General features: G+C 35.6%; 1 protein-coding gene across 1 annotated transcript in view; it reads right to left on the bottom strand.

Annotated features, from left to right (window-relative positions):
• Positions 1–4686: 4686 nt before the first annotated feature.
• Positions 4687–22048, bottom strand: part of FRK (fyn related Src family tyrosine kinase) — a 46052-nt gene continuing 28690 nt past the window's right edge. The window contains exons 5-8 of the mRNA XM_048936381.1: positions 14279–14437; positions 9532–9713; positions 7344–7509; positions 4687–5535 (exon numbers count right to left, since the gene is read on the bottom strand). Coding sequence (XP_048792338.1) covers positions 5327–5535; positions 7344–7509; positions 9532–9713; positions 14279–14437 — 716 coding nt within the window. The 3' untranslated portion in view covers positions 4687–5326. The remainder of the gene's footprint in view (positions 5536–7343; positions 7510–9531; positions 9714–14278; positions 14438–22048) is intronic.

Raw genomic sequence — 22048 nt, forward strand, 5'->3', positions numbered from 1 at the left:
AGTTTTGTTGTTTGGGAGAGAAAATTGATTATAGTGTAAAAACATCTGAGTAAAAATTTTAAAATGTTAAGAAAAAAAAGAGTAAAAATTCTGTGGAAAAACATTCATGACCAATGACAAAAATGTTACTATTTTTCTAAGCAGAGAGATATATCTAGCTTCAGAGACAGGGAATTAGAATAAGTATGCTTTGGTATTTCTGTGTATACATATTTGGATTCTATAGCACATCAAAAGACAGTAATCCAATCAGTGTATTCAAATACTTATACCAAAATAATTAGAGAAAAGAATACAGTGCAATAATTTTCTTTTCTTTTATAATGTAAATAGTACAACCAGCTTATCTGAGGAGTCTAAATTGAGCAGCAACTTTGCTCTGAAATAATTTTCCCATCTATTTTCAGGAGATATGGATGATAAACTTCCCACATTTCTTTCTTCTTTTTCTTTGATCTTTCTTTATTTTCTTCTCTCTCTCTCTCTCTCTCTCTCTCTCTCTCCTGCTCTTTTTTCTTTCGTTCTTTCTTTTTGGTTGGTCTATTTTGTTGATTGGTTTTATTGTTTATTTTGAAAAGTAGTTTTGAGAAAAGTGCTCAGGGCTTAGTTTTTAATTTCTTTTTTTCTTTTTTCTTTTTTTTACTTTAGGAAATAAAAGAAAAAAATCTTATTCTTAGCATAAGTAAGAAGTCCTTTTACTCTATGGGAGTTCTAATCCTCCTGTAACAACACTGATAAAGAACTGGAAGGAGGGTGCAAAGGGGGATTTTCGCGTAAAGAAACAAATGTGTTGTTATGCACCTCTCTTCTCACATATCTGCCTAATTTTAATAGAATTTACTTTGTTGAAAATACTGATGGGAAGCAAAGCACAATTTTTATCAAGTTCTTCAGTGACAGTGATATGTAGATACAGAAATTGGTTAGAATTCATTTCTAGAATGCTGAATTCTTCAACTATGTATTTTAGAGTTATCTACCTCTTAATAAAGGAGTGAATTGTTCAGTACAATTTGGCTTTGAAGGTTAAAATGCCTAAGTACTTTTCACTGATTTCCACAGCTTACTTACATATGTCATTTCTCATATTTGTTTGCCATTCCCGAAATGCCTGAAACTGAAAAATAGATTAAATGTATCCACTAATAGTAAGCATGGATAGACTGGAAGTCTTCTTCACAGTTCAGCATTTCATTCAAGTATATACAGAATTCTTCTAAGTAAAATTTGTGGCAAGTAACTAAGGCAGAGATCAGTCACATGCTGAAGAACACATCATTCCAGGTGTTAACAGACAAAACAAAAGCCAACACAGCTCTCTTAAAGATTTACCAAAATTCTGTATCTGTAAGAGAAAAGCTTAGAGTGCAGCAGTTTTACCTTCTCCAAGATCCATACACTACAAATAGCTGAAAAGCGAGTTGCAGTGGGCATGGGAACACTAGGCAGACAGGAGTCTGCACTGCTTTAAATGAGTAAAATAGTAGCACACAGAGAAGTATGAGGAGGAAATCATTTAAATGAGGGATGCTTCATTTTGATGCACAGATAGTTTACTGAGTCTACACCACAATGAAATGTTAAACTCTGATGGTCTATTTCCTTGCATAACATAAGTTACACATCCGCAGAAAGAAAATTGCTGCTCGTAGTCAAAACATTCAGGGGACAAGTATGAGCTATGAGTGATGGAAGATTTTCTATTGCTCTGTTGTGTGTTTTGTATGTCTGTATGTGCTGGAATAAAAATAAGGCAAGAAAGTGTTCTCCAATAGGAATCAGAATTAAAAACCAAAAAGTCTTTAATACTTAGAGATCAAAATGCAATTGCAGTGCTCCATAACTTCTTGAAAAAGTGAGCATTAAAAAAAAAAAAAAATCCTTTCTGGTTGGGAATTTTTAAGTTATCTTTTGTAAGAGTGTGTAAAATGATTTGGTTCTCAAAGAATAACTGAATTACATAAATAAAGCATTACATAAAGATGTCTCAGTACAATTTCTGTGAAGTGTATTTCTCAAGAACTGGTCTATTGAAGAAAATTCAACTTATCTCTTCCTGATCCTTTTATGTTATCTAAGCATAGGAGTTTATGTCAGCTCAAAAAAAATCTATTACCCTTTCTCATAACTGAATCCATTATTTTCCCTCCATGATCCATCAGGTAAAAACAAGTGCAATAGATGGCTCTGGCAGAACCTTGAAAATAAGAGGCTTCAAATGGAATAAGTTAAACCTATCATACTGTGCACTATAACTGGAAATGATAACCTTGGTGTTTAATTTAAATCAAATCATAGGAAAGACTTGACTATAATTGTTATCTATCGTATAAATAAAATGATTGTAAAATGGATTGGTCTTGGAAAAGAATAATTTTGCTTGTTACATTGCCCATAAGCAAATTGAACTCTATGAAGGTTCATCACCCTTGGCTGCCTTCTTCCTCCTCTCTTTCCTGGTAATGGATCCATCTGACTGCAAATACATGGAGTGAAAGAGCTGAGGAAAAGAATGTTTAATTTTCCACATTACACTCTATTTCCAGCACTTTGTTGATTCCACTGCATTGATGATTTTTCTCTCCTTTGTTCCTCTGTCAGCCCAGGGGAAAAAAGAAGGTGAAAAATTAAACCTCAAATTAGTGAGGCAGCATATCATTGGTGCAACAAGGGCTGGCTTTAGGGTCAGGCAGAATAAGGAAACAAATGCAAACACACAAATTGAAGCCAGAATGGCAAATCACTGGTTTTCATAGTAGCATCTGTGAGTATAAGTTTTCAGCGAAATTTATTGGAGAAAAATGAACATTCTGACCTCATCACTTACATGGCTTCCTACCTTTCCCTGATTTCCTCTTCAGCTAAGAAAAAAAGATTTGGCTGGTTGCTGGCAACAGCAGTGAGGTATACCTACAGCATGTCAAATGGGAGGACCAAATATTGCTTCAATGCTGAAAACAAATAAATTCATTTGATGTGATGTCTATAATGAGACTCATCAAAGTGGATCTATCTCCTGCTTTCAGCTAACACTGCTACAAGATCCTTTTTGCCTCCACCTAAGGACAGAAGCCAGCACAGAGCATTCTGACAAGTTGGTAAAATTTGAAATTCTGAAAACTTTACTGTTTCCCTATGATGGCTGCAGTTTGTTTGTTTGTTTCCTGACAAATCACCTTTGGGAAAAAAAAAAAAAAAAAAAAAAGAAAGGCAGACTTCTCTGAAACACACTTTTCCAGCCTTTTTAAGGTTTATATTTCTTTTATCAGCTTTTTTGTTTTAATTGGGAAAACTTCACCTTTATTTGCGATATTCTTAATGTTCCCAGTCTGAAAAAATTTTAGACCCTGTACATCAAGATTGCGAGTTTAATGCATAGGTCTTTCTGAATAACTGTGTTCCTACTTTTACTGTATAAAACTTCCCTGTGGGATTTGCTAACATCATATTGTAACAGGGCTAAACACAGCTCCTGGCTAGAAGAGAGAAACAAGGATTGATGGAGATTTGATATCATAAATAATATCTTGCTTGGGCCAGGAGCCAGCAGTTAACATAAGTCTAAAAACACACCAGGATGTTATTACTGCACAAGACTTTGCCTATGTCTGTCTCAGATAATGCCACGCTAACTCTTACCAGGATCGATTTGGCAAAAACATTTCACTTCTTCTTTCAGAGTGGTAATGACTTTCCAAAATCATGTGAATGTTGGGACAGCTAATTAATTACTGCTGAATTCTTTACAAATGTAATTAGTATGTAGAGAGATGCTAGGAGAAACATTGAACAAAAATGGAGGTGAACAGAGAACACTAGAAATTCTACAAATGTAAGAATGGTAGAGGAAAACATAAATAAGAAAAGGTATTCTGGGTAGAAAGTACATAACAGATGTGTGTGGAAATTAAAAAAAAAAAAAATCAGTTCTGTCTTCCAAAAAGTAGAGGAGAGGAAAAGGAAATTAAAAATTGGAAGCAAGGAATTGAGATGAATGAATCTTCTATAAAGTGAAGAAAAGAGTTGATAAAGAAAAGAGGTAATAAAAAACATACCATTTTAAAGTAATGATTCTTTTATTTATACCCTTTCTTGATATTAGAGGAAAAATGGTAACACACTTGTACTAAGTTCAAAGTACGTTAACACTGAGCATCTCTTAATTCCTGGATTATGTTGTAAAATAATTAACTGATTAATCATAAATAAATAATTGAAACTTGGTTCTCTAAACCTCACAATTGAGAACATAAAAATGTCATAGTGATATTAAATTTTAGCAAAACTGATATTGAAGTTAATTAGAAAATCTGAAAAAAAAACCCCAACCAAACTTATGAAATCCATAGCTGTAAAGATTGCTTGCAGAAACATTTGGATCCTATTTCCCCATGGAACAGAATAAAATAGATGATCAATTATTTAAATCTTCTATAGCAAACTTATATCTGGAGAAGATGGAAGCATGGATTGTGAGTTCTTCTGCAAAATATCTAGATCTGCCATGGGCCTGTTGGAGAGGAATGCTGACATAGGTTAAGGAACACTCTAAAAAGCTAAGGCGGTCATGATTTAAACATTTTTCTCCAACATTCCCAGACTTTAGAAATAAAAAACAAGTCCTTACACTTCAATAGATGATAGTCAGTCAAATACTAACATTTAAAACAAACCGCTTCAAGAATCTATTAATAATTGTGTTTATTGTTGTAAAAGAACATTGTACAAACTAGTAAAAATCATTGTTCACATCCAAATATGAAAATAATTCCTTTCTCCTTGCATGAACATCTCTTTTATTTTCTGATACAGCAAAAGCAGGAGTACTTCAAGTCTAAGCAAGGCAACTAATCTAGATTTCAACATCATCACAGTCATGGAATTTCTATATTGTTTTAGTATAAGAGAACTTTCAAAGCACAGATCCTGCTGTGCAGAGTAATCAAATTTCTCCACAAGGACAAGCTAGTAGGGATCAAAAATCTAAGAAATGGTAAATACGTAATTATTCTAATAAGGAAACTACAAATTACTACGGTTTTAATGAATCAGACTTATTTCATTTATTCATTCTTGTAAGCTGTTATTTAAAAAATAAATAGAAGGTTGTTTATATTTTAGAAGCCCCCACCTTTCCTGCTTCCTGATGCTTAGTCTTGCAAAACATTTGCCACCAGTAAAATCATGATGTGTCTTCACGTGCCAGCACAGGTGTGGAAATGTACCAGTCCTCCTTATCTTCACATCCAACTCTCCATCTGGGGTTAACTTTGTTTCCCTTTGGACACATTCAATTAAATTTCTTCCTCTGTCCCTGCCTTGGGGTTCACTCAATGGTAGCATGCTTGTTCATATAGGAGTCATTGTCAAAGTAGTCCTCCAGCTGACAGTACAAAGTCTCAAAAGTGGGCCTCTCACTGGGCTCTGTACTCCAGCACTTCAGCATCAGTTCATAGAGCTCCCTCGGGCAGCTGTCGGGCTGAGGGAGTCTGTATCCCTTGTCCAGCATCTGGATTACCTGGTGTCCTGGCATGCCTGCCAACATTTCAAGGCAGAAAGAATTAATCAGATTACCTGTGTGTCCCTGTCTCCCACTGAGACAAGACAACAGATCACAGTCCCCACCTGCAGGACCACTAAAAACAGAGTTGGGAGCAAGCAGGTCCCGTGCAACAGTAAAAGGCCACAAAAACCACTGAGGGTGCCAAAACTGCAGTTTAAAAGCACATCCATTGCATTCCAGGCCCTTCATCTCTAACTACCAATACCCATCTGAGGCATTTCAAATGGATTTGTCTGGGTGAGAGGCTTCTGCTCTACTACCAGCTTTTGCCTGAATTATTTTGACACCTATTTAAATTTAAGCTAAAGATAAATCCCTCTGCTTTCAGCAGCTCCTAAACCTCCCAAGAAAATCTGTCCTGCTTTTGAATTTTCCTCACATTTGGAAAGTTCTCAATAAGATCAGTCCTAATTTTCCTGTGGTGCAGTTATCCTGTAGCATCCTGCTCTATCACTGTGGGTCGTGGAGAAGAAGAAATTCTCTTATCTTTGCTATACCTTTTTTGTATCAAGGCTATTGTCCCATTCCCTTTTAATTTCCTACTCTTTAAACTAAATCCTCAGCTATGTAATCTTTACTTTTTTTTCTTAGATCTCTGAATTATATTTCCTCTGTACATTACCCATTGCCACCATGGTTCAACATAACCTTATCTCTTAACTGATTACTAAGGACAAAGTCCTGAAAGTAACATCAAGAAAGCAAATAACTATTTCTACTGTGAAGTTAAAGGCAAACTATGCCTTTGCCAAGGCATATTTTGTGTGCTTTGCTAAGCATATTTTCAGACAATGCTGAGAATCATGGTGTTATATATAATTTATACTTGAGTAATTTGTTTAGATGTATATGTGCATCCACAATTTACATTAGAATGAGTTGAGGATTTGAGGCTTTGGGTTTGTGGGGTTTTTTTTTTCCCCGACATGCTTTCACAGGAGGTGAGGGTGGGAATCAAAAGGCAAAATCAACTTTTCCCTTTATTGTAAATACCACTGTGGGACTCCATGAAATGTAGTTTACAGTGAATGTATCAGCTTATAGGCCAGGTCAGGATAAAGCATAACTTTTTTTTTGCTTCAATCTTGCCTTTGTTTTCTCCTCACCAGCACAAAATATGTCACAGTCAGTCATTTTCACTAATATCTAGTGTTACTGGAGCCAGTATTCCACGAGGACATCTCAGAATGCTAGGTACATTGGCTGCTCCCACACCATTGAATCTACTTTTGTGTTTGGTGAAATTTTATTCCTAGTTCTTCTGATTTATTTCTTTATGAAAACTTTCCACTGCAATAGTCAAATAGGAGGGAAGGAAGTAAAATCACTCCAATTCATTTTTTGATGGCTTCTTCCTGAAGTACCTGTGCAGTATTTCACCCGTGATAGTCTATGCTTTCATGTAATGTTCACAGAAGAAGAAGAAAAGCAAAGGTGCAAGTAGGTGGGTGCAAAAAGGCTTCCCCTTTTCCAAATTACAGCATTTTTGATGAGGTGCTGGATGAAAATAAGCAATTGTCTTCTGTGTCTGTGAAATGCTGGTTGACTCAATCAAGAGGAAGTTTGAATGGCTGCTAATTACACCCCTTGGAAAGTTTCCAGGAAGCCTGGGGTAGACAGATCTGCCAATGAATGGATCTCGTCTGAACAGCCACTTTTCTGTATTTACAGACAGGTTCAAACCCTTCAGCTCACTTGTAGTACAAGCATTTCACTTTTTTATGTCATCCTTAAAGCAAGATAGCAACAAGAAATCAGTCAGTGGGTAAAAAATACTTACCAGCATAGGGCATCTTCCCATACGTGATTATTTCAAAGAGAAGTATTCCAAACGACCACACATCTGACTTAACACTGAATTTGTTATAGCGGATTGCCTCAGGGGCTGTCCACTTCACTGGGAGTTTTGTTTCAGGCCTAGCTTCATATATTTTTTCATTTTCTACCTGTCATGGGTGAAACAAAGAAGCCAGATTTAGGAGCAAAGCACCTGACCAAGCTAAGCTTATGCTTAAACTTATCAAATGTTTGCCTTTCATGGAATTAAAGCATGCACTTACAGAAGTGTTTTGTTTAATTGGGCATTACAGTTTAGAAATGCTATTGTTCATTGGAGGTCTTCCTAAAGCATTTATCATTTCAAGCAGGAACGCAGCACTGGAGTGGTTTGTGATTAATTATAACCCGCTACAGTGAGTTCTGGATCTGGCATGCAAGATTTCAGAAGTCTGTCAGAAATGGCAGTGTATGGATCTTGCTGACACTAGAGACCAAATGTCTCTGTGTCTGTCATCAGTAAAGAGAGAAGGGAAGAGCAAGAGCTAATGAATTTTGGAACCTTTGTTCTTTGATTTATTTCAGTGTTGAAGGGCCATTATCTTTAATAACAATCACTTAAACAGGTTTCAGAACCAAAGAGCAATCTCTGAGTTATTCAAATTAGCGTTAGATTACAAGGGCCGCAATTAATTCATGCAAAATGAAGAGGAAATACAGATAGAGAAAGGAAAACTATTTGCTTGTGAATTTGAGTTAATTTTACTTGGTAGCAAAATCATTTGGATAAAGTTTTATACCATGGGCACCTAGACTTTGTGAACATTTATCCTCTTCTTTATTTTTAAATGGAGTTTAATGTACATCAGCCACATTCAAGTCTCTGTCAAATTTTTCACATACAAATTCAGGCAAATGTACACACCAATTTTGGGGGTGGGTTTTGGTTTTTTAATATAGAGTCTTTTTCAGCTACAATAACCTAAAGTACTGAACAAATTGTTGTTTTGTCTTGTGTCTACATGCTGATACACTTGGCATTTTGACTTAAGAGACAGAATATTCCTAAGTCTGCCAAGGTGACTCTATGAAAGAGTATTATAGTGAAGTTCAATTCTAACAAGAAATGTCAACCACTATAAAATATTACCTACAGTCTGCACTTTTCATTTAAAAATATATTTTTTGTTCATGTTAAAAAATGTACAATTTGATTTCATGCACAACTGGAAAAGAAATTAAAAAAATTAAGCAAAAAGTACTTTCAAAGTTCTTGGATGCTATTGTCAATAAATTATTTTGCAGTTCAGAATGTAATAAATATGAAATTAAATTTCTGCTGCTTGAATGGCAAAAAAAAAAAAAAAAAAAAAAGGAAAAAAAAATCAAATTGGAAGCAGAGGGCTTTTTTATCTGTTTTGCTTCTCAGTGGAAGAGCATAAATCAATAAAAGCAATAATAAGACTTCAGAAAATATGGGTTACATATTGAAATCCATAAAATATGGCAAATCAAGTCTTCCCAACTCAAATCATTTTCAGAAGTAGAAAATCTCTTTTCTAACCCACAGATCTTTGCTGAGATGATCCTCCCCAGTTTTACTTGGTATTCCACAACCTCAGAGCATAAAGAGGAAAAAAAGAAAAAAAGGGGAAAAAAAAAAGAGCATAATGGAAAAGAATGTGAAACTGCATCAGATTTAAATGTCTGAGACATTTTATGAGCTTCATAGTTAGTTGTGCAGAAGAATAAGATCCATTTATGATTGCTACCTGCACTCCCAAGCATCACAAAGGCAGTGGGAAACTAAAAACAGAGAAAATAGCTGTGAATATATTTTTATATGTCTTCTCTTACAGGCTTAGGAATATAATTACTACAGCCTCTCTCCATGTGCCAGACACTAGTGTTGTGTATAAAGGCTGAGCAGCAAAAGGTATTGCCTGTCAAGTTCCTTCCTTGGAGGCTGGGAGGTGCATAACAGGAGTCCGTCTTCAGGTTGACAGAATGACATAGGCTGGCTTCTAACCTTTCATGGAATAATGCAAGTAGAGGATACAAGGGAACACATTAGGAATCCTTTTCTCTCTGCACATGCAGAGAGAAAATAATTTAGAAGCTACTGTACATCCATTAGTTGACCCCTTCTAACTTTCCTCCAGAGGTGGAGTCAATTTACTCTCATGACCCACCTTAAAAACTCTTGCAAGTCCAAAATCTGCCACTTTGTATACACTGTGTTCACCAACGAGAACATTCCTGGCTGCCAAATCTCGATGGATATAGTTCTGAGATTCAAGATAAGCCATGCCAGAAGCCACTTGAGCAGCCATGTCTATTTGATGTGGCAGGGAGATATGGGAGCCTGCATCATCTGTTTTAAAAGAGATAGACAAAGATAATATTTGTGATATTCATATTTTAATAACATAACAGTTTACAGGTTCAAATAGCCAATATAAATCAAGGCAACCATGTAGTGCAATAACCACATGACAGATATTAGTGTATGACACTATTTTAAGTCATACAGCTAGCTTTATGATAGTGACAAGGACTGTCCCATTTTTCCTGAAACAGTACTAAATATCTAGTTGCTCTAGGCTTATAAGGAGCTGGTGACAAAGACTTATCTGCTGATAGCAGTGCAGATGTTTGTCTTTCTGAAAAGTGCCCTACCCATCCCAAAATGCAAGTATGAGTTAATGTCAACAATACACACTGGATGTAGCCAAAGCTGTCTGAAGAGTCAAAAGCACAAAAATAGCCCTTCTGAATGTTCTCCAATGACTTTTACTAGCAAATACACCATCTGCTGTCAAGTGTAACTCTCATTTTCACTTTCCAGTCCACTTAACTTCTTCACGCTGTTATCATTGTTTCTGCTCCTCAACACTAGGACTCTTTGGGCTGCTTTCAAGCTGCCTGGTAGAACTTTCTGAAGCAATGTGCATGCCATTCCATTACTGTAAAATCAGCAAATCTCAGAAATAGAGATTTGCAATCAAAGATTGGCTGTTCAAACAAAGTAGGAAAAGAACTTCGAGCAGAAAAACTTGTTTCCATAAATAATGAGTCCATAGGACACGAAAAATAGCAGCCATAAATAGTAAGACAGGTAACAAAAAGGTACCACTGGAGTATAATACTTTAAAATTCAACACCAGGGATTTTGTGGCATTTTGACAACAGATGAACTCATCATAAGAAATAATTTGTACTCCAAGGTAATCTAGCTAAGCGAAATCAGTGTTTTCCTAAGGCATCACTGACACCCAAAACCAAAGTCTGCAGCACCAAAACATCAGTGCCTACTTCTGTAGCAGTACTCAAAATAGCTTCAACTTTCTGTTTCAGAATTTGAACAGCAATAACAAAAAGCTAAGTGTTTGCTGCTACATATCTTCACAGTTCTCATTTTTCAGTTGAGGATGATTACTTTTCCTTACTGCCTCAGTTTTAAAGAAATAAAACATTTATAACTGATATTTTAGATCTATTCACAGTAGAAGTGTCTTTGTTTTGCATAGCTTCCTCCAGCAGGGCATTTTATCTGATCTAATCTTGCAGTTACTCCTTATGAAGAGTGTGAAATACCACTGTTTACTAATCTATTTCATGATCTCCAGGTCTTGAATTTCCTGCTCACCTGAATGTTCTGAGATAAATAGGTAAAAGGAATGAATTTTGAACGATTTTATTTGCTCTCTGTGTGTATTATCCTCCTTCCTTTTTGAGTCTAAGCTGATTGTCATTATAATCTACCACTGACATTATTTACTTTTACTGTTGACTCAGATATTCTTCTCCTCTCTCACACGTATGCTGCCTTAACCTTTAGAAGAGAGAGAGAAAAATCAGGCTTAACCATCAGGAAAATATATAATCAGGACACAGAATAATAAAGCACTCTGAAGTTTTGCAGTTCCAAGAACTGACAGGCATCAATTGTTTTTATCTCGCTGGACAAAGGTAAATCCACAAATGAATCTTAAGTTGTATTTAATCAGAAAATAACTAAAGATGTACCAGTACCTGCATGGGTACATGGGTTTTAGAAACTAGCTTATACAAGTTGATTTCAAAACCCTCTTTCCATGTTCCCTTTCACGCTGTTCCTTCATCTGCTCAGACTGCAAACTACCTTCTGGTGAAAGCAGACTAAGACACAGACAGATTTGAGTACGGGTTCAGTCTTGCTCTGCTGATGCTCCAGGCTGTCCTGACGCAAGTTTTCTCCAATACAGAGAGAATAGTCATAGCAGAAAGCACAACTTCTCATGTTTAATGAGCTGCTTCAGTGCAGAACAGGAATAAGAGCTGTTAAATTCTCTTTGTGGGTGTTTTGTTATTTTTTTTTCCCCTCTAGGACATACATGTGCACCATGTTAAAGGACACAGACAAGATCCAATTTTGTATGTGGAATTGCTACTGCAAGACTTCTCCTTCTTTTGGGTCCTTTTTGGGAATCCAAACCAGGTGGGTGCCTGGAGTAGCCTTTAGCATATGTGTCAGTGGAGTGAAAGAGATCACATGTGCCCTCTTGCCCTCACTACAGAGTATTGCTACAGAAGTTTCCAGACTAGAGCCAGCTCCCGTCTGTGAGATTCAGAGCAGGTTGGAAAAGTGTGCAGCAGCGTTCATCTCAGTATAGGTGTGCTTTAGGGTTTTTTTAAAGTGTTTTAAAGAAGAAAAATCTATAACAACAAAAAGAAATCCGAAGTTAGTATAACTTCCACATCCAAAACCAAGAGCTACTTGTGAATTTATAAAACTTTCTCATGGCTTACTCCTTATCCTATAAAGAAAACATAGCAGTTCTATGTCCTTCCCTACTTATATTTTTGACACAGCTATCCCTCATATATGCAAATTTTAACAGAGAAAATATCAAAGACAGCTCAGGTTCTGCACCACATTCTAAAAAATCACAGTATCTCATTAAGGAAAGACAGGTAAATATTCTTTTTACAGCATTTTGGCAATAAACATATAAATACATAACTACTTGCCCACTTGAGAGTATTTCATTGGTAATAATTCATCAATTTCAAGATGGGTATTTGCCAGAAAAAAAACACAGGTCTATCAGAATTAATAAACACATATATTTATGAAAATTACCTTGGCATTCAATAATGAAAAGTTTTCAGTTGCGTTTTTTCTCATATTGGTAGTGGCAGAGTGCATGAGGAGTTCACATGTTTATCACTATTAAGTTGTAGTCATTAGTGTGGAATGTCATAGCCACCGTGCATGTAATAGCAAGGTATTTCAAAACTGGAAAAACATACCTAGCATCTGAAATTTAGCCAAAAAATTATCTCCAGGCCTTCCTTCTCTTTGACTTTTTTTTTACCCATGGAGTACATAGAAACAGCAGCCTTTTGGAAAATTTTCCTGATTTTTGAAGTGGCTGAGTCTCAAAATGCTTATCAGGAGCGATGCGTTGACCTTCAACGAATGTGGATCACTTCCAGACACAGAGCTTTACTCAAGCTTCAAATCTGCTTTCTTACTACTCTCACTGATGGCAATTGGTTCTCTGACCAATACCTAATAAAGTGTCTGAATTTCTGTTCATATCTCTTAGTTTTGTTTTATCTCCTAGTGCATAGGCCATCAGAAATGGAGAAAATACACCAGGTTTGTACTGGCCATTTTGGCTGCCTGGAGACCAAATGATTTTCAATAGTCTCTGGTGCAAGACTGCAGGAATTAGTGCACAAATCAGGCTTTATACATTCACTGTCTACAGCAAGGCAGTTGCTATTCATATGCTGGCAACTAATTTTCATATAGGTTGCAGAGCTAATGTATCCTTAAGATACTGTGCTCCATGTAAGAGAAACCAATTTTCTGTGTTAGCTGTGATTTATCCTGGCTTTCTCAGAGTTATTTCACCCATGCAATAAATGTTCTCTTGTACAGCAATCACTTTCTGATGTGCCAGGCTCTTTTGGTAAGATAAGCAGCAATCTGCACATAAAGGCACCAAATATGATACGAATGGAAATCTGTTCTTCACAGTCTCCAACTATTAGTATTCACTATTGTACCCAAACCTTCAGATAATCTGACCCAAGTTCCTTGCAGTCCCTCTCTGCTTAATTTCTAAAGAGGCTGTCCCTCTACTAGAGATTTCTTTAGCTGTAATTTTCTGTGGACTGAGCCTTACTTAAGAAACTGTTCCACATAGAGGGTGGGGGAAGGAGTGTATTAACCCAAATAGTGTCTACAGTAGTTCTTAGATCTTTGCCCTATGGGCTAGAGAGACTAATAAATTTACCAAGATCTTGAAGATCTGTTTTCAAGAGATCATCACAGCCTTAGAGACATTTAACGTTCAGTCATCTGATAAATTAAAATGAGGAACAGTACTGGAATCAGGCATTTCTCAGTAGCTGGGGTGAACTTAAAGAGCAATCAATATGTTAGTCTGTTCCAGGCTGTAGAACTTCATTTGTAATTATTATTTGCTTTCAGAAGAGTACATTTAAGTGCTCTAGATATAAGACTTGATAACATAATTAAGGAACAAACTCAAAAGGAAAGACTATCTCTGCTTGAAAATAGATTTCAAAGATGCTAAGTACAGTTTGCGGAAATGCCTCCATTTTGTGTCAAGTATGATCTCTTTTGCCATGCCTATTTTTTTATCCTGTTTATGCATGTTCCCATCTACTTGTAGAACTGGTGAAAAAATGTGTCTCAGATGGTGTGAAGTTTGTGTCTCAAACTTTGAGTGTCATTCTCTTCTACTTCTCAAATACTTTGTCAAAAATTCATAAACCTCTTCCTCTTCTCTCATCCCCAAGTATAGCTAATAGTGCAGTTTTTCATATAAAATCAGTGTTATACTTCTGTCTTTCATATAAGCGTATTTACCAAACTGAAAGCTGTGATACTCCTTGAAATGAGTTTATAGACGTGCTTACTTTGAAGGTATTCTATAAGACTTCCATATTTCATCAGCTCCGTAACAATATAAATTGGGTCCTCCAAAGTGCAAACAGCATAAAGTTGTATAAGATTTGGATGCCTCAAGTTCTTCATTATTTGTGCTTCCCTCAGAAAGTCCTTTGTATCCATTGAACCTGAAACAACAAAATGTAAGCTAAGGTTATAAGTACATTCCTACCAGCCTGGCAGTCTTAAGGGAATAACCGGAATTGTTTTCTGTCTCTCAAAGTACATTAGCATCTCAAGTCTTCATAGTTTCCAGAGAAAACAGACAGCACAGCTGAAATAAACTTAATGAGTGAAATATGCCAGTTGCACAGGGACAGAGAACATATGTGTTCTGGCCCCCAGGAATAGAAGGGCTAAGATTAACCTCCCCCAGGCTTCCCCCAGGTGGAAAAAGATGAGGGTAGAATGTTAAATGATACAATTTAAACAAATAATTATGTTACATCTAGTAAACAAAATGCCCAGAAACTGGGGTAATAGTAATGAACATAGAATTTCTGATGGGAAAAAATAGTGCTGCAGTAAGAATCTGCTGCACTATTTTTATCAGCTACAGCAACTAAACAATGAAAGCGTTGAAAACACTTTAGTATATAAGGAACAGATCCATGCAATTTATATACATAAATGCAAATAGCTACTTATAATGTTTACCAATATAGAAATACATAAATGTATATGTACATTTTCCATGTGAATGTGTAAAACTAATTTTATACTCTCTTTATTGCCTAGTTATCTTAACTGATATCCCAAATGATCCTAAATTTTTAAGTATTACATAAAGTCATACTACCTCTAGTTCTATTCACATACACAGTGATTCAATTTATAACAAAGAAACAACATAGAAATGGCACAGGGAATGAACGTAAGTGGCAAAGCTAGGCTTAAATTTCATATGTCCTGTGTGGAGGATTGATTATGAAAAGATACGTATAAATGAAGAAAAAAGTGTTATGTTTATGGATTATCCAATAGTGATTAGACACTCAGAGTTTTGAGGAAGATGGTAAATAACACCTTCTTCATCATACTTGTAAAAACAAATGTGAAATTATTCAGCAACTTAAATGTTTTATTCTTACTAAATTAAAATATACTCATTAAGAACAGACTATAGGGAAGTATTTGAAAACAAAAACAAAACATACAAACAAACAACAAAAAAAAATTCAAGTTTAGTCTGTTCTATGTCTTGTTTTAAAACAGGTTTTGTTTTTTTAGTGTAGGCAGACTGAGTCATTTAACAAACCAGGCATGCAAGAGAAAGAATCTTTATTTCATTTTCTTTAACATTAGCATTAGGTAACTGACAAGGTTCATTTGGGAGCTTGGCTCTGCTTCAAACATGGATGTTTAAATGGAGTGAAATGCTGTGAGGAAGCTAAATGGCTCAGTAATAAAACTCCACCAGAAAATCTGTTCTACAGAATGAACTGGTATATCAGTCTGGGTCACTTCACCCAATACCTACCTTGAATTCTGCCACCTGAGCAGTTCTTCAACCTATTTCCCAAAACATAACAGTGATGTCTGGTTTCACATCCTTGCATCAGTACAAAAGAAATGACTGAAAAATACTGCTGACAGACGTTGTGAAGGCAAAAAAAAAAAAAAAACAAAAACCACTTGACACTGCAACCTGTGAGAGCAAAAAGTGTTGCAAGGGATAAGTGCTTCTCTTTCCTGGCGTTCTCATACTTTGCTAGGCAATCTCACAGGCTCCAATTTGACAATATTTTACAGGATGTCATTAGAAGGAGATGGTGAAAGGCAATGGATTTCCATGTCATCAATACGTGGATGGAAGCCAATAATACATCCCTTTAACTGGTACAGGCTATACACATTTCTTTTTGTTACTATCAGAGGAAAATGGAAACTGGATGAAAAGTAGATTACTGATGGATGTTCTCTACAAAGTAGAGATGATGAGAGTCAGGTGGAAAAAAATAAATATCTGTAATGCTACTCTATGTCCCTTTTTTATTTAGGGCAGCACAATCTTTACGTTAATCTACCACAGATCCTACATCTCCAGTCAATATAAACAGACAAACAACAAAAAAAAGAAAAACCAACCATGTAGAGTTCTTTTTATAGGCCTTGGTCTTACTTTGATATTTCTTTTAATGCTGTGATGCATGTGCTTCCTCTTTTCAAACTATATGAATTTGTCATGGAAACGAACCTAAAGCCAAAATAGAAGCTATGTGGTTGTTACAGCGTGTTTCTCATGCCATAGCCCTCTTCTTCCCTCAGCTTCCTTCAAGCCTGTACTAGCACAGGAAAACAATAGCCAACAGTACTGACAATAACCACAAATCTGTCTCAAGTGAAAGACTGCTGAATAAACTGATAGCAGACACCTAATTCACCAGCTGAGAAATAATTGAGCTCGTATCTAAAAAGCAACCCGTACTTATGAGGCAATCATCTTACCCCATAATCAGGGAGCATAACAGTAGCTGTGCAACAGTCTTTCTCTTGAGTAGCAATGTATTGCAGGGGTATACCTCCATAGAGATCTTTATGTCCTGATATCAAGATGCCTTGATGATATAGTTCCTAAGTAAGTGACTAATAGTGTGTTTTAGGTTTTATTAAGTTTGATAGGATCGTATCTTAGATTATGCACAGTTAATTCCTTAAAAAATACTGTTGATCAAGTCTAGGCCTAGGAGAAGATCTAGCTACATCTTATAGCTACTTTTCAAGGAGTTCTGAAAGCAAGGGGTCCATTCTGAACCTTGTGACTCAGAGTGATGGCCTCCTGTGTGTGTGTTTAACTTTACACTCTATACATTAAATAATCAAGTGTATCCAGTCGTCTTGAATCTTCTTAGGTTACTTATACATCACTCTATTATATCCATATTATATATATAGTATACAAATATACAGTAGGTATATTCCTGCTTATTTTTCAAGAGAAGTATACAGTGTAGTTGTATCTATTTCTCACAGAAGTGTGAGTTACTCTGGTTGTTTAGGTGCACGCATAAACCTGAACCATAACTTAGCATCAAAGCTAAAATTTGCTGTGTTTATCTTCAAAAGAATAAAGTAAGGCTAACTTGGAGTCTATGAAACTGCTTGCCTTTCATGGATCATTATAAGAGATTCTTCACATCATAAAAAATGATAGTCTGATTTTTTTCTAATGTCAAATTTTACCTACAGGTTATCTCTCAGTTTAATCATACTAGAAACTTCTTCCTATGAATTCAAACCAAGCAATATGTTTTTCATATATGTCAACCTCCAATAAAGTGATCAAGAGGGAAGTATTCTGCTAGCTGAATAATAGTAAATCCTTTTTACCCTGTTCGTTAATATTCATAATAGTAACAGTAGTGATGATACACAAGTGACCAGATCAGTATTTCCTGCATATTCTAAAGACTGTATTTAGCCTTCATTTTTCTTAGCTAATATCTTTAGCGTATGTCAATGAATAGTTTGAGTGCCAGCTACAAAAAAGAAAAAGAAACGAAACCTGTCATAATAGCAACAAGAAAGCTACATTTCTTTGAGGATGCTTGTGTAAATGAAATGTGTAAAATAAAAAAGCCAAAAGAAGTTTCAAATTACTTTTTTTTTAAAGTTTGTTGTTGAGTTACGTGTTTCTGAAGAAGTATCTATTTTCACCTGTAATTGGCAAACAGAAAGTGAACAGCAAAGTACTGTAGGTAGAAACCACTTGATCAAAAAGCAGCTAGTTAATGTGTTTTTTCATAAGACATCAATTTGAGAGTAGGTTGATTACTATTTGAAAAAAATATGCATTAGATAATTCTTTTTTTGAATGAGTAACAGCTTGTTAAACACCAAAGTCCTTCCTAAGAAACAAATGTTAGCATGTGTTTATTTGATGTAGTCTCCGTTGTGTTTTTTGTGTTTTTTTTTTTGCAGAAATCTCCTCTAATTTAAGCCTACTTAAAGAAGGTGTATCAGTACTAATTACTTGTTCTAGAGTTGAGGAAGCTTCACATTATAAGATAAACATTGATTTCTTGAAAATGCGTTAAAGGTCTGTTATTTCTATCTAGTTTCCAGTAGCCTAAATGTAAGTGGTCCTTAAATATTTGATAAGCCCTTCCGGACAGAATTTGCAGCTTCTAATAAACCTTCAAAAGTGACTTCAAAGTACCCTTGTGCTTCAGAGCAATGTTATCTTCTGCATGTTTATAAACCATGAACTTGTGTAGAGATTACGTTGAGCATTATTGTGATCTTCTGAATAAGTTTATATATAAATAAATAACATTTTAAACTACAAGTTCTTATTAACAAAAGAGACTGAGTGTAAGATTTGCACAACAGGAGGAGACAGGTATCCAGCAACACTCAGTGTTGCTGTACACTGTAAACTGTACACAAGTAAACTTATAAAGTAATGTAAGGATATGTACTGAAATAAGTAGAAAAAATAATATCTTTGTTCAGGGAAACTGAAAATTTCCTGCATGCAATTTTTTTTCCACTGTATATGCATTAAATATATTATATGCTAAAGAATTGAGAATATTACTAAAGCTTCTCATAAGGCTACCAACCCTACGACTATTGAGAATGCTTCCTAAACAAACTCTGCTTTGGAAGCTTCCATGTAAAGAGGGAAACTTGGGAGATAGTTTACAGTATGATAATGACAAATGCATCTGTCAGCTTGAGCAGGCATAAGGAACTTTCAGAGATATGATTAACTGGTGATGATAGATGCCTGCTTTATGTGCTGACAGTTGGAGAAGCAAGCTAAGCCCAGGAAATAAGTTCTAGAAAATCCATCATGCTCAGCATAGGACAAAGTGTAAATCCCTGCTGCAACATTTTCCACTTAAGTAGAAAAAAATAATGTCTCAGTGAGGAAATAAAAACAAAAATGTGAAGTGATGGATCAGGGGCCTATAGCAAGACATCGCTGTGCAGATCCGAGAACATAAAAAGTAATTGCTGTCTTTCAGAGCATTTTCTTATCTCTGATCTCTACACATCTTTGATTGTGGGTCAGCAACTCAGATGTCTGAGATTACGTTCCTTAAATAATTCTTGTTTTCTCTTTGATTTTTTTTCATTCATAAATCCACCTCTTTTTTTTTTTTTTTTTTTTTTTTCCTGCATGCTAAAATGTCACAGATGCAGCCAAAGCAGAATGAACCAAATGCCAGACAACTATCTGAGTGCTGGCATGACATTACTACTACTTTTTCTTAAAGCCACAGTATCAAAGATCTATAATTCTGTTCCTTCTAGATTAGAAACCATAAATTTTGGTCATTGCAGCCTACAAAAACTATTGTTTCCAGCTTAGTCCCAGCTGAACTCTGTGTTCAGAGTGCTGCTGAAACACTTGAGCAAATTGCTTCTGGAAGCATGAAGGAGAATGCCATTGGCTTACAAAATGTAGTTCTTTACTCACTGTGGAAAAGTAGTTCTCCATAGTGCAGTGGACTCAGAAAAAAAAACCTATGCTGCTGATTTATTTATTTTTTTAGCTGCAGCTTGATATAATTAGATCATCAGTCATGCATCTGCAAAATTTGCAGCTTATACTGCCTTTCATTCTATGTTACTATACTGCCAAGAGTGTTTGTAGATATCTGAAAATATACTCATGGAATTCTCCTCTGAAGGAGTATCTCTTTCCATGAGCCAGCAATATGTCCATATTGCCAAGAAGACCAAAGGTATCCTAGGCTGCATTAGGAGTACTGTCACCAACAGGTCAAGGAAGGTGATCCTATCCCTCCACTCAGCCCTGGTGAGACCCTATCTGCAGTGTTCTGTCCGTTTCTGGGTTCCACAGAACCAGAGACATGGACATGCTGAAGAAAGTCCAGTGAAGAACCACGAAAATGATTAGAGAACTGGAGTATTCCTCTTATGAGGAAAGGCTGGGAGAGCTGGGAGGGGATTTTACCAATGTATAAGGGAGGGTATCAAAAGAATGGTACCAGGCTCTTCAGTGGTGCCTAGTAACACAATAAAATGTGCACAAACTGAAATACAAAGAGTTCCATCTGGATATGAGAAAAAAACTTCTTCTGATGATGACAGAGCAATAGAACAGGTTGCTCACAGTGCATGTGGAGTCTCCTTCTCTGGAGATCTTCAAAACCTGCCTTAATGCTTTCCTGTGCAGCGTGATTAATCAAGTCATTTTACCCAGCTAAACTACCATAACACAAAGAGTATCACCATTGAAGGAGCTTCTTCATTTATAGTGCACTAGACTGTGAGTAAGCAAGTTGGTAAATAATATGTTTATTTGGATGTAAAATCTTCATTTTCAGCTAACAAATATATCATTTTTATTATCTTATAATCTTTGGTGAATTCGAATTTTTCTAGAATAATGTCTTCTCTGTTTCCTTTATCATTAAGACATGGAACAAGTAATGAATTGATTAACAAATAAATAGATTTCCAAAGTTCAGTTTGGCTTTAAACATATTAAACTTTGCTTCAGTTATAAAGTTTGATATCTCTAATTCTTTTCTTTTTCTTCAGGCTGAGTATTATAAGCAGTCTTCAACTGTAACTTGGTATTACTGTCCCATTCAAGATTCATGCATTTCTGTGTAGTCTTGTCAGTTCTGATTGAGTCCATTTTTAAAACAGGAGTTTGTTTCACAGAGAACTGAAAATATGCACAGTTCCCATTGCACAGAAGGAGAAGATGAAGTAGAGTTTTGAAATGAGTTATTAAGTGGAGCTGAAATGATTAGTTTAGCATTTCGCACATGCAATACCAGATAAATGTCAGCTGCACTTTCTCTATAGAGAAAATAAGTAGAAATGTATGAACTGCAATTTGTGAAAAATCTTATTTTGTTTGATGAGAAACAAATCTTTTCGTAGAACGCTAATTGCCTCATATTTTCTTGAAGATGGAAGAAAATCTGTAGAAGAAAACTTAAGATGAGCCTTGTTCTTCATTCCAGTTTACTTAATTTCCTTCCTTAAATATTATTTACAAGATTTCATGCTTTAGAAAGAACCGTTCCATCTTTTGCTATAAAACAAACTTGCCCATATGTTTCATTAAATCTTTAAAAGAAAGTAAACTAACATGAAGAAATTAGTTTGGATAAGAAAACAAAAATTATACTGGGCTGTTAAATGGACGGCTAGCATGTAAGAAATGTGAACCAATTCCCTGTCTTTACAAGGCTGGACTTGTTCTCTCTTTTGGCATCATACCTAGAAAAAAATTGGTTAGCACATACAAAAAGCCCAGTGAAGATTGTCTTAAAAAAATGGGACACATAAAATATCTGAGCTACTTTAAGAATTCTGTCTGTAGATTCAAGGAGAAAGAGTCTGGGTTCAGACTTCTTGTTTCAGATGGATCCCTGCCACAAAATGGCTTAGCACTGCGAATGTCTTGGAACAGGGAAATGGACAGAGATTTCAAAACAATTTCTGTGTTTACTAGATCAGTGTGGAGATGATCAGCTCACTGAAAATGTATGCTGTTTTTTCGCACTAACTATAGAAAGACTTTAATCTGAACATTTTTTCTTCTTTAACAGAAAATAAAAGTTTCTTAAATGTTTTCAATTTGCAAGTCCAAAAGTAATCAACATTATTGTAATATAAGATAGACCTAAAATGTGCTTTTAGATTCTTCCCTTTTCAGGAAATCATTCTTGTCAAGTAGGACTCAGGAATATCTAATTATTCTTCTAAATCAAAGGTCCCAATCTATTTTGCTTCCTGAAACTGAA

This window comes from Lagopus muta, chromosome 2, assembly GCF_023343835.1.
Source record: "Lagopus muta isolate bLagMut1 chromosome 2, bLagMut1 primary, whole genome shotgun sequence".
Taxonomy (NCBI): domain Eukaryota; kingdom Metazoa; phylum Chordata; class Aves; order Galliformes; family Phasianidae; genus Lagopus; species Lagopus muta.